Source organism: Periophthalmus magnuspinnatus, chromosome 10, assembly GCF_009829125.3.
Source record: "Periophthalmus magnuspinnatus isolate fPerMag1 chromosome 10, fPerMag1.2.pri, whole genome shotgun sequence".
Lineage (NCBI taxonomy): Eukaryota > Metazoa > Chordata > Actinopteri > Gobiiformes > Gobiidae > Periophthalmus > Periophthalmus magnuspinnatus.
In genome coordinates this window covers 24,557,683-24,570,576 of record NC_047135.1, presented here as the reverse complement: position 1 = coordinate 24,570,576, position 12,894 = coordinate 24,557,683, and the positions used below count along the sequence as shown (strand labels likewise).

At 36.0% G+C, this 12,894-nt stretch overlaps 1 protein-coding gene across 1 annotated transcript; it reads left to right on the top strand.

Moving 5' to 3' along the window:
• Positions 1-1,054: 1,054 nt before the first annotated feature.
• Positions 1,055-12,894, top strand: LOC117377915 (uncharacterized protein C4orf45 homolog). Its single transcript, XM_033974438.2, has 4 exons — positions 1,055-1,111; positions 5,127-5,356; positions 9,928-9,989; positions 12,271-12,894. Exons 1-4 carry the CDS (start codon positions 1,060-1,062, stop codon positions 12,341-12,343), a joined length of 417 nt encoding a protein of 138 aa, XP_033830329.1. The 5' UTR covers positions 1,055-1,059; the 3' UTR covers positions 12,344-12,894.

The following is a 12,894-nucleotide window of genomic DNA, read 5'->3' as shown; positions in this document are numbered from 1 at the left end:
TGGTGAATTGTATTTTCTCAGTTAATCGTTTAGTTGAACTATGGCCTTATCAAATATCTATAAATCTTATATTTCCTCTGAACACCACCAATGAATCTCTCTCTCTCTCTCTCTCTCTCTCTCTCACACACACACACAAACTGGTCAACAAGGTAACTATTGAGCCTCCGATTTTTCTTGGAGACCACAATTGTCCTCCTCTGAGCAAATGACAGGCATGTCTTACTAAAATTCCCTACCTTCTACAACTATTATAGCACTTTTCACATCTCCAAAAACAAGTTACATTCTACACCCAGTATTCACTTGAAAACATTGTTTTATTTCATCCACTCACACATACACCACTGTACACTGGCACTGGAAGCAAGGTGGAACAAGTATATGTACTTAAATACATAGCATTAGAGCATTGTAGTAATGATAGTTTTCATTTCCTTCATTTTCTGAATACCACAAAAGAGAGTATGCTAAACAAAGTGCAAAGCCACAATTTGGGTATAAATATTTTATATAGCATATTTTATCATCTTAATAGGATATTAATATTTTAGATTTGAATCAGAATTTTACAATTTTGTGGGTGACCTGTGGGTGGGGATAGGGAGTAGGTGAAAACAGGAATGATCTGAGCACTCAAGTCTCAAATGCCATAACATCACATTACTCAAATATATACGAATCAAAATACAACTTTGAGTACGCTAATGATGAGCAAACACCACCGAAACACATGTCAAACGTCCAATTACATAATATGACCCCTTTAAGCACATGCATACACATACGCATATTATTATCATCAATGAATGTTAAGTTTATCTATTGTAATAACATTAACCTTATTATTTCAACAGGTGAAGCATGACTCATCCAGATCAAATATATAACCATGTGGGCACAGTTGAGCGGCAGAAGTTGTTTGTTTCTAGACCATGAGGGAGGACTCCATGGCAACCACCTGTGACCCTGTGACCTGAGCAAGCTACCGGGCTCATGTTATCAGTAAACCACGGATACACTGCTATATGTGTTAATACTTGTACTGCGATAGGAGAGATGACAAACAACAGGGATGCACAGCACTATGGCCAGAGGATTATTTTTACAGGTATGGATAAAACATATGGGCTATGCCTTTCTATCATGGGTACTTATTTACTGCATACCTGCTAGGGCTGAACGATTTCGTAAAAAATTCTCATTTCGATTTTTCAGACAAGAATTGCAGTTAGATTAGATTAGATTTGTGATTTATGTTTTAATAGTAGGACTCTGTTCAAAGTTCACATTTTAAACTTGCCCAAGAGAATTGACAAAAAAACTGAAATAAGAACTGATAAACTAATACAAGAATTACCTGTATTTGAAAGCATATTTGTACAGATCTAAACTACAGGGTTAGCTGTTTTAATGCAGAATAAGACAAGGTATTTTGTTGTTTGTGGAGGAAAATACGGTCCTTAAAAAATTGCAACTTTTGAGGTTCGTTAATGCTCTGTAATAATGTCAATTGGTGCAAATTTGAAATCATATGTATTTTGGAACCAAGGATATACAAGTTGCAGTGGACAGCCTTTGCAGGGTTTAAATAGTAAATCATAGCCTTTGTATAAAAGATAGAATGAAAAATGTGTGTTGCTTGTAGAGTAGTTGATAGAGATAGGTCAACTTAATCAAATGCATTGCGCTATGTACAATGCTTGAAGATCCTATATTACACAACATTTATTCTTGTGAGTTTTAAACCATGTTATAATACTGTTACCTCATCTAAAACATAGCTAAAGTATTTTTTATTTATTTATTTTTTTTTTGTTTCTTTCACACATGTTTGAGTAACTCTTTATTATTAGGCTGTCTACATCTCCAAAGCCTGAAATGCTCTGTTCCACCTTGTGATGTCATGAAGCAGTAGTTTTCAAGTTAACAGTTATGTTTTAACTTTTGTTCAATTGGAGTTTAAAAACACAGTGGAGCACTTCCTGTATTACCACATGACATCACAAGTGTTTTCTGTTTGCAAGAACTCAGCCCAAATATGGAGGGTTTGTGTGTTAAACATGTTTGAATGAAACAAAACACAGCTCCAGGTCTGTTTTAATAAGGAAAGATTATAACATAAATCAGAAAATTGCGTAATATAGGACCTTTAATATGGACTAGCCATTTTTGCAGCAAATAGACACACAATGGTACTGTAACCTGCAAATATACCACTGTTTAGTAATCCATTGCATATTCTGAAATAAGGGAGCAGAATGAAACTTTAGATCATGGAATGTATGTTTTTTGCTTCTTTTTTTTAATGAAGGCCTTTTGCTAAGTTAAAGTAAATATGACAGGTTTTCATGTTTTTCTAATTATTCCATGGTTTGGTAGGATAGTACCTGTGATAAATATTTATCATATACATTATTTAAGTAATAGTTTTTGAAGAAAAGTTGAAAAGAAAAGTAGAGGAAGTTCTTAAATGCTTCTACCTTTGTCATCAATGCCAAAAGTTCCATCCAAAATACAGAGACAGTTTAGACACTCGGAAAGGATTTTTTTGTAGTTTATACCTCCATTTAATAAAATAAAGGTGTTGATTTATTTTTATCTGTCTTATCATAATTATTGTGAAATTTAGACAGGTTTTGGTTGTTTATATTATGGTTGCCAAGTAGCAGTTATAGAATTACCTCTGTGGTATGTCATATCTGCTGCCCGTGTCCAACCAGGAAGTAGAATTATAAACTTTACATAAATAATAGATTGAGGGGAAAAAACTAGGCAGAATTTCTGGTAAAGTTTGTAATATAATGATCTTAAGTTTGTTTTAGTGAAATTAATATTCCAACCTGTCATGTACTTTAAAGGGCCCATATTATGCTATTTTCTGATCTATTTTATAATCTAGTTTCCTCATCAAAAACATACCTGGAGTTGTGTTTTTGTTTCATTCACACATGTTTAACACACCCTGCATATTTAAGAGTTCTTCTTTCAAAAAGGAAACACTCTGTTCCACCTTGTGATGTCATGTGTTAATGCAGGAAGTTCTCCACTGTGTTTTTAAACTCCATACACCTTCACCAGACTCGTATGAAACCTTTAAAGTCTGATGTATTTCTAATGGATATTTATAATGATAATAATATGAGTAGGTTCACGATGTACAACATACGTAACTTAGAAGTTGTACTTGAAATTTTGAGTGTGGTGCAGAATTGTAACTTTTACTGCATAGTTTTAATTCAAAGCATATCACTGTAACATAAAATATGCAGTAGTTAATTAAAAATTATATTGGTGTAGGTCAGTGTCGTGAAGCATAAAACTGGTCTATTTCATTTCAGTCTTGATATTTTATTTTACTATGCTTGTTATTTTGTTCTGCATTATATTAATACTTGTCCTTGTTATAAGTCCGCACCAAACTGCCAAAGTGCAAGCTAGTATAATTCACCATCGTCTGCCAAACCAGCCCAGGCACTGGTGGTAAAACTGTTTTGCATATTTACAGCATTCTTGTATTACAGCAAAAAATGGTAACACTTTATAATTATAACTACATTTTAATAGGTTTTATACAGCATGAACAAAGATTTAAGACTTGAGTCAGTTTTAAAGTGGATACGCTTTATTTCACTACATTTCGGAGAAGGTAACTGTACTTTCTACTTTCTACTGCACTACATTTTGAACAAGACTGACTTTTAAACGTATTTTTTATTATTGTTTGAGACCTAGTGAAAAGGCTGAGAGGTTTATCTTTAACATGTTTGTAGTTTGAACAAAATTCTGCACAAATCTTTATAAAAACATTGCATCTGAAGCTTTGTAAGACGTCAAAATCTGCGCAAAATACTACATTTCTAAGCTTTCATTTGATACTTTTACTTGAGTATTTTTTGCTCCAGTATCTGTACTTTTAATTAATTCATAGTGAGCAAATCCTTTTATTATGAGCAATTCAGGTTTAGTAACTACCTAATTAATTACATATTTACTAATCAACCTAAACCTAAATCATGTTTTATTTGGACTAATTAAGGTGTGTGTGGGCGTCCTCTTCTGTTGTTGTCCATATGTCCAGAAGCTGTTTACACTAGTTAAATATGTTTAAAAATTTGACTTTATCAATCAAATATGGGCCTGTCATGATAATACATTTTGAAATATTGCTGAAGTACATATAGACGATAAATGATAGTATTGAAACCAAACTATGAAGCAGATTTATCCCCCAAAAAACAGTACTAAATGTACAATATTAAAAACCTGAGTTGAAATAACAAAAAAGCAGAATGCAACACTTAAAAAATTAGTTATTAATTAAGTTATTTATTCAACTTTCTACAACACAAAACTGATCATATTGCAAAAAATAACCAAAAATATCCCACCACTGTAAAGAAAAAGTACCCACGATAAGTACTGACCACCAAAAACATTATTCCTTCAATTGTATATTGAAATTCCATGTGACATTTTTATAGTTTTTAAATTCTTGTTTAAAAACTCTTGTGCCATGGAACACACCTGGATGACTGAGGAACCGACACATATAAAGCAAAGCAACCTGTTCAAACAACCATTCTGTACTGGATTATGGAAATATAACACATGCAGACTTCAGCCTCTACTTTGAAACCTCTTTCACTCAGCTCTTGTGTTCACAGGCGATGAATGTAAAACCCCTCACTGTACACTCTTTGAAAAAGTAATTTGGCTGTCGTTATCTGTCAGAAAAGAACGACACTGTATGAAATGTATTTATAAGGGACTACTTCATAGGCTGCCTGAATATCTCACTTGCTTGTTGAGCTTTGATACGGGAACTTTAAAAACAAGATATCATGATTGTACAACTCTAAGGACCAGCTGCACCAGAACTGAGAAACTGGGAAAATGGACTTTGGGCTGTTTTGCCTCACAAAAATGGATTATACTATAATATATTGATACTTTGGTGCCACAAATACAATTTAATAATCTGGTAACAAACATTTACACTCACACCTGCACCTGTTTTAATGTTTCAAATTGACTTATGCACTTATTTGTTTGGGCTCTCCCTGGATAAATAAAGATAAAGAAAGAACATTATAAAGAAACTGGCAAATGTTTTTTCCTCCCAGGCCCAGATGGAGTTGGCGACTACAGACCACGGCTTTGCGACTTCCCCCAGTACATCGGAGAAGGCGGAGGGTCCTCGGAGGCCACGGGGGACCTGGGTTACCTGTGGAGAGCCGCCCCCCACACCCTTCCCCACAGGTCACGGGACAGCTACGTAGGCGGTGTGGGCTGGGGATGGTACTACAACCAGAGTCTAAACCAGGACGCTTTACTCAGCAACATGCAAATCAAGGTACAGTTATATTGTGCCTTATGCAGGTACAGCAGGTCTCAGCTTAGACAAAAGTGAGATTTTTATTAAGTTGGAGGGTTTTAAAATGGGAGTGCAGTACAACTCACTGGATATGCGTCTGTCATTCGATGTTATGCTAATTTGAATGCTAAATAAATTCAGTTGTTGTATTAAATATGCATGGGTAACTGTGACGGTGTTGTGCCTGAGTGAGAGATAGCGCAGCAGTTTTTTGTCTCTGATTTAAAGGTGCGCTATGTCACTATTCTGCCACCTGCGTGTTTCTATGGTGATGTTACTGCATTGCCTGGAATAATACGAAGTTAGAATTGTGAGCAATAATATGTCTCCTTTCCACAGATCTGACCTTCATCTTAGGCTTGTGGCAGCACCTGCTTGTTCCCATGATGATAAGTTTAATGTCATACTTTACCAACTTTACCTGGTTTATGGTTAAAACTACAATATGTAACTTTTAGCCAAAAAATAGACCAAAATATATATTTGTTGTTGCACTGATAAACTTGAAAAACATGTGTCCTTACTATGAGGCTCTTATCTCCATAAACCTGACTCCTCCTGCTTGTTTCCATGGAAATGCTGTTCTTTTGGCTATAATTTTCTAAAGTATGGCATGAATGAGCTCGGAATAGAGCCGCTGCTCCTACACGTCGAGAGGAGCCAGCTGAGGTGGCTCGGGTATCTTTTCCGGATGCCCCTTGGACGCCTCCCTAGGGAGGTGTTCCAGACATGTCCCCCCTGGGAGGAGGCCCGGGGAAGACCCAGGACAGGCTGGAGGGACTATGTCTCTCGGCTGGCCTGGGAACACTTTGGGGTGCCACACCGGCAGAGCTGGAGGACGTGTCTGGGGTGAGGGAAGTCTGGGATTCTCTGCTTAGACTACTGCCCCCACGACCTGGCCCCGGATAAGCGGAAGAAAATGGATGGATGGAGTATGGCATGAAATCTATCTCCATGGAGAATGTTCTAATGTATGGTTTAACTTTATATTTTCATAGCATCATACAGGTGACATGCCACCTCCAGAAAGTTGCATACTCTACCTTTAATATCTTTGTAATTACTGAGCCTATCCATGTGAAATTAAACTGACATAAAGTTCAATGTCTTCTTTTTCGGTGTGTATGAGCGATGGTGTCAGAATGTGGGGCCATTATTCAAAGTCAAGATGTGATCATTGTCAGTTGAATTAATTTCGTAAGATTATTATGCCCAATCCCTTACAAATCATGATAAGGTTCGACATTTGTAGATCATTAATTCTCCCATATAGTTACATTCATGAGTTTCAGCTTCCTGTTATATGCAACATTTTGAGAACTCTTTCCCATTCAAAAGATATCATACTTTGTTTTAAATTGGAAATTGCTATGGCAGCAAATACAATGTTAAATGCATGTACCCAACTAGTATTTATCAATTCGGGACCCACAAAGCTACAAACTGGCCTTTGTTGGTAATGGCACAACTGATAGAATAAATATTTGAGAAAAGAAAAAAAAAATCAACAATTTGAAATGAGTATCTGATTGAAAAAAAAACACCAAAAAAACATTTGAAACCTTATAAGACCTGTGTGAAATACTTTGAGTATTTGCTCTCTAGGTACATTTTTAAATGGGTACTTCAATCCTTTTACTTATAGATAAACTAATAGAAATTGATTTTTTTATGTGATTTTGCTCCACTATCTGTACTTTTACTTAAGTAGCACAACTGACCACTTGTTCATTTCCCCAAGGAGTGAAGGTATTTGTCTTGATTTTGAGCTGTCACAAAATATCAATTACACAGTTGTGTAATATTGCCAGCAATGCACAAATGTGAAAGGCAATTGTCAATAACAATCAGGAACAGCAGGGAGACAAGGTCTGCAGCTGCGTTTTATGATTAATGGTCCATTGATTGAGCTGTACAGTTGTATAGTGTCAAATAACAATTTCTCATTAAATGGTGACTGCAGCTCAGTTGGTAGAGCCCACTGATCCGAAGGTTGGTGGTCTGAATCTCACTCTCGGCAAAAACATCATGGGTAGATCCACTGACCCACAGATTGGTGGTGCGATTCCAGGTCCTAAAGATGAATTTTGTAATTGTATCCTTGGGCAAGACATAGTAAAAGCCAAAGTTAAATCTGTCAGCTAGACAAAAAGTTGTAGGAGTGAAGACGTTTTGCTGCTCATCCAAGCTGCTTATTCAGTTCTGGTCAGATTGCTGGGGGACACTGCTTTATACCTATCTGAAAGGAGGAGCTCACCATACTGAAACTTGAAACAGTTTTTGTTTACAGTTTCTGTGTGTAGGCTAGGTCTATTGAGCTACATTAAGTGTGCACTGTGCCTGAGACATACTTAACATATTCATACAATTCTTAATGGGTGTTTTTACACCTATTTGCATCCTGGTGAGCTCTGTTTTTCTCTTTGTTTCCTTTGTTTGTTTTGAGTCTGAGGATGGAGCTATAGATGGGGACAGATTATGTCTAAGGCCCCTATTCATGTTCAAGGAAGCATTGTCTTCCCTAATAAAATCGCTTCCTTAACACCCCTCTCAAACCATTTCTTCTGGCTAAGATCTGTACCTCACTGTCTTCAAAGTGGTGGTTAGTGGCTTTGAGATAGGAATGTAGGGCGGACTGGGGTCCAGAGGCGCTCTCACGACGGTGTTGATACATTCTCTCATGGAGTGTCTGTTCAGTTTCCCCAATGTAACGCTCACTGCGCTCTTCACTACACTGAATGTAGTAGACTACAAAAGCTGTTTCCAGTTTCAGTGTAGTTAGCTTCTCCCTTCAGATCGATATAAGTTAGTGTCCAACAGCAATCTCACCAGAACTGACTAACTGAACTTGGATGAGCAGCGAAACATCTTCACTCCTACAACATTTTGTCCAGTTGACAGATTTAACTTTGGCTTTAACAATGGATCAGACCTGGATGACTGAGGGATTACACAGACATTCTGGGCAAGACCCTAAACCCAAATCGCCTCCAGTGTCTGCGTACACTGGTGTATGAATGTGTGTGTGACTGGTTCCTTGACCTACAGCGCTTTGAGTGCCTTGAAGGTTTTGCTGACCATGACCATGTGTGGGTTTCTCAAAAAATAGCTAGGACCAGTAGCACATTGGTGAAATACTGTGATATTTATAGGGTTGTAGTCCCTTATTTGTATCGGTTGATGGTGTCTTAATCGACTAATCTAAATTGATCAGTTTGTTTATATTATAACGATTTATATGGGACAACAGCAGAAAGGAGTAGTGAGTGAGTAAACAAGTGAGTTACCTGAAGATTTGATATTTTTCAGTATTTATATGTTAAAAGCATAGACTGTATATGTAACTTGACATAGTTAACCTGCTAGCTGCATAGAACATAGAATGGGGGTAGAGAGTGTAGAGAGACATTCAGGAAATTTTCAGAGCAGTGAATCTTACTAAAGAAACACCTATCTAACCAGTTAACTTTTCGATCTTTTGCACTTCATACCAAATTCTGTACTTAGTTAAAAGTTAGCATAAACATGATTAGCATGAGTGGAAAATAACTAATTACAAATACCTAAGTTACTGTACTTGAGTAGATTCTTGAGTAATGGTACCTTTTGGAGTCGATTTTTAAACATGAACTTTTACATGTAGTTGAGAATAATTCTAGCAGGTAATTGCATGTACTTCATTACATTTTAAGTCATTGGACTTACTGCGTACAGGTCCCGATTTTCCCAATGCATGGTTGTCTCTGCTTCTTGCTGTACGGTGCTTATAACAGCACTGCCTGCTCTGATTGGCAGTGGTGGATGAAGTACTCAGTTTTGTTATTCAAGTAAAAGTACAGATACAGAGGTAAAAAGTTACTCAAGTAAAAGTATCACATGAAAAAATTTATTTAAGGAATTACTAAAGTACCCATCTAAAAATGTACTTTAAGAGTAAAAAGTAAAAGTATTTCAAGTATCTGTTAAAGTGTTAAATGTAGTGATACTGATTAAAAATGATACATATTTTGGTCAACAGTAACAATACAAATCAATTCGTAAATTTTTCATGTGAATTTTGTGTATTTATTTATGTTTGCTCAAAGCTGAAGCTTGAACTCAGAAACTTTATTCAGGATGTTACCACAAAAAATAACCTCTCAAATCATATGAAAAGTACTTTCTACTTTTCAGTCCAGTTCAAAAATGTAGTGGAGTAGAATGTAGAGATACCAGCTCTCAAATGTAGTGAAGTAAAAGTAAAAAGTATCCACTGTAAAATGTACTTAAGTAAAGTACAGATACCTAAAAATTATGCTTAAGTATAGTACTTTACTACTTGTACTTAGTTACCTTCCACCAAGACTAACTGGACAGAGCTCAGGGAACATGCAGATTACGGATTAAAACAAAATCATGCAGTTTTACACAATTTCATTGATAAAGTGTTTTATGAAAGTACAATTTAAAATGCTTTTTATAATTGATCGGTACTTTGAGTAGTATTTTAGTACTTGTAAGAAAGTAGATTAGAGATATAACTATACAATTTATACTTGAATATGTTGCAGAAAACCGACATCCGCGCTGCAGTGGAAGACACACTGGCTCAGCGCTTCCAACCATCTCCACGGTAACGCATTGAGTTTGATTGTGTCTTGTGTTCTTTGTGTGAGAATCCAGTTACACGTGGGCTCTAGTGAGAGGGCTGCAATGCTGAGTGACCACATATATAATGCAACAGGTGCACTCCAGAGGAAAAAACACACGGTTTAGTCTAGAGAATAATACATCCAAGAGCTCTTTGTGGCAAACTTACAAAAGCATGAATTTGTATTAGAACAGACATGTACAGTATGTTGACGTTTGTTTATTTATTGAAACAGCACATATTACGCTATTTTCTGATCTATGTTACAGTGTTGTTTCCCCATCTAAAACATCCTTCACACTGTTTAACACACAAATTCTACATATTTACAGTGATTTCTTACCTCAAATAGAAAACACTGTATTCCACTTTGTAATGTCATGTGGTAATACAAAAAGTTCTTCACTATGTTTTTAAACTCCATACACCATCGCTAGAATCATTTGAATAAGGATCAGTCCCGGAAGTGCTAATCCCTACTTAACTAGGTAAGGTATCTGTAAGGTAAAAAGTAACTGTTGACTTGAAAATACCAGTATATGACATCATAAGGTAATTTGAGCTTTGGAGATGAAGTCAGAATAATAAACCAGGGTTACTCAAATGTGTGAATGAAACAAAACACAACTCCAGATATGTTTTTGAGTTGGTAACAGCATTACAACATGGCTAAAAGCTCACAAGAATCCATGTTGTGTAATGTAGGATCTTTAATCATTCATAAAAGTTTATATAAAATTGGTCTCCTCTGAAGTTGTCCATGGCATGTAACTGGAACATATTCATTTAAAGGTGCTCTTAAAAATGTAAAAAACACAACTAGTTCATTTAAAACAATCTTACCTTATGCTTTCCAAACATCCTAATTATTCACCACAATGAGTTTATGAGCTCTCTTCAGTAAACTGTCTGAGACCAAAGTTAAAGTTAACAACAATTAACATGCTAACACACACATCCTGATTATCTGACAATAAAACGTCCTCAAGAAATATTTATTCAAAATATCTGTACTGGGTGGACACATTTTGCTCAAATATATAGAAACAAAAATAGGGCACAGGATTTTTATTGCGAACAACAAAATATATTTGCAATAGGTCTTTATCACAACAGTATCAATATTGTGATATTGGTTGATGCATTAATCTATATCAATAGTACATAGTCATTGGGTTCCAATGGTTAAAAAAATGCATATCCCCAACTCTGTGTGCAGGACTGAAAAAGTTGTACTGAACAGCTAAAACAAAATAATCAAAAAAATCCACAAAGCTACGTTGGCAGGTTTTGTTTTTTTTTGTTATTGCATACACCAAATGAGGTTTAGGCGTCACCTTTTCACCAGACATGTCTGTTAAAGGTGCTGTGCCTGATTTTTATTGTCTTAAAAACTTGAAAAACTAGTTCATTATAAGCAGTTCACAGTCGTCCAAAGTTGTTGCTCACTTACCTTATGCATTTGGAACATCCTAATTATTCACCGCAATAAGTTTATAAGTGCTTTTCACAACTCTCAGAAAGCAGTGTGGAGTTTTGCTGACTCTTATTAGATGCAGACAGCACACAGTGGACTTATATTGACATCAAGACCTGCTTAAACAATATCCATCGAAACAGATATGACTGTCCTTTGCAGCACCACTCTACTTACCATTGACCTTGGGGCTGAAATCTACTCATTTTCACTTGAGAAACACCCACAATGTATGGAAACACTGTTTACTTATATGCTAGGATTATAGAGTTGATATAATAGATCTTTTCAGGCGCTGAAAAAGCATTTACGGCAATAAACGCTGAAAACGCTCATAACTTTGGCATGCAAGGAGATAGAACCAAGATTTATGCTCTGCTTGCACAGCACAAATGGCTCGGATATCTATTGTAGTTTTTCACTTTTTCACTATTTCACTTTTCAGGTCCTGGGGTTCCTATGGGAAATTGCATTTAATTCCATCAACACTGATATGAGTGCCCTTGCAACCGAGTGCTGGGGCAAGAGACATTTTGTTCAAATATATGTGGAAAGAAATTGGGCACAGGGCCATTCATTTGGGGCCCATACGTACTTAATCCACGCACACACTTTATACAATCCAATGAGATCATTAGTTAGTTCTATAGCTGTCTGCATTCACCCAAACTTCAATAACCTGCGTATTTTATAACATAAGTAAATATGTATAACAACGCCTTTCCACTCTATTGCTAATTTAAGCATTTGCAAATATATTCATGGTTTCTGTTGGTTTTCTGTCAGTTTCAGGAAAAAGACAGCATCTGACTCACAACTTCAAGCACACAAAAAGTTTTCTCGGGAGGATGGGCGTTGATGACAGATGGGACGATGCAACTTTGATTCAACTTTGTTCCATTTTTAATCTGGCAACTATTTCAATTTTAGAAATGGCTTAGAGCAATGACTGTATAAATGCTGCCAATTTGCACTCTGAAGTTCGTTTCGATTTTGGTGAGAAGATAATAGGCAAGATCTCTTTTCTGATTAGATGCGATGACTTCAGAATCCAGACAGTGCTACGCCGTGCAGGACTCAAACAATGTGACTAAAGAGAATGGACTAAAGAGAATTTTACTAAAGCACAGACTCAGTTACATTTTTGAGTAAATTTACTTGAGTGAAAATATTCTTCAGTAAAAGTTCTGGTTACTTTCCCACTGTGACAAATCCAATTCTAAATGTGACAAAAGGTTTATGTTGACAATATGAAATTATTTGAATATTTGAGTTTCTTGCACTGCTCCTTCATTCTTATGTGCTTGTGTTTGCTACATAGTTATAATCTACGACACCTGTGGATCATTATGTTATCATTTACTCATTTTAAATTGCAATACTCATCTAAAACAACTTAATAAAAAATCA

Bases quoted from the DNA above. Each gene is read 5' to 3' on its own strand.
- LOC117377915 (XM_033974438.2), top strand. From the start codon at position 1,060: ATGACAAACAACAGGGATGCACAGCACTATGGCCAGAGGATTATTTTT. The intron at 5,357-9,927 runs GTACAGTTATAT...AATATGTTGCAG, and splicing joins TCAGCAACATGCAAATCAAG to AAAACCGACATCCGCGCTGC. The intron at 9,990-12,270 runs GTAACGCATTGA...GTTTTCTGTCAG, and splicing joins CGCTTCCAACCATCTCCACG to TTTCAGGAAAAAGACAGCAT.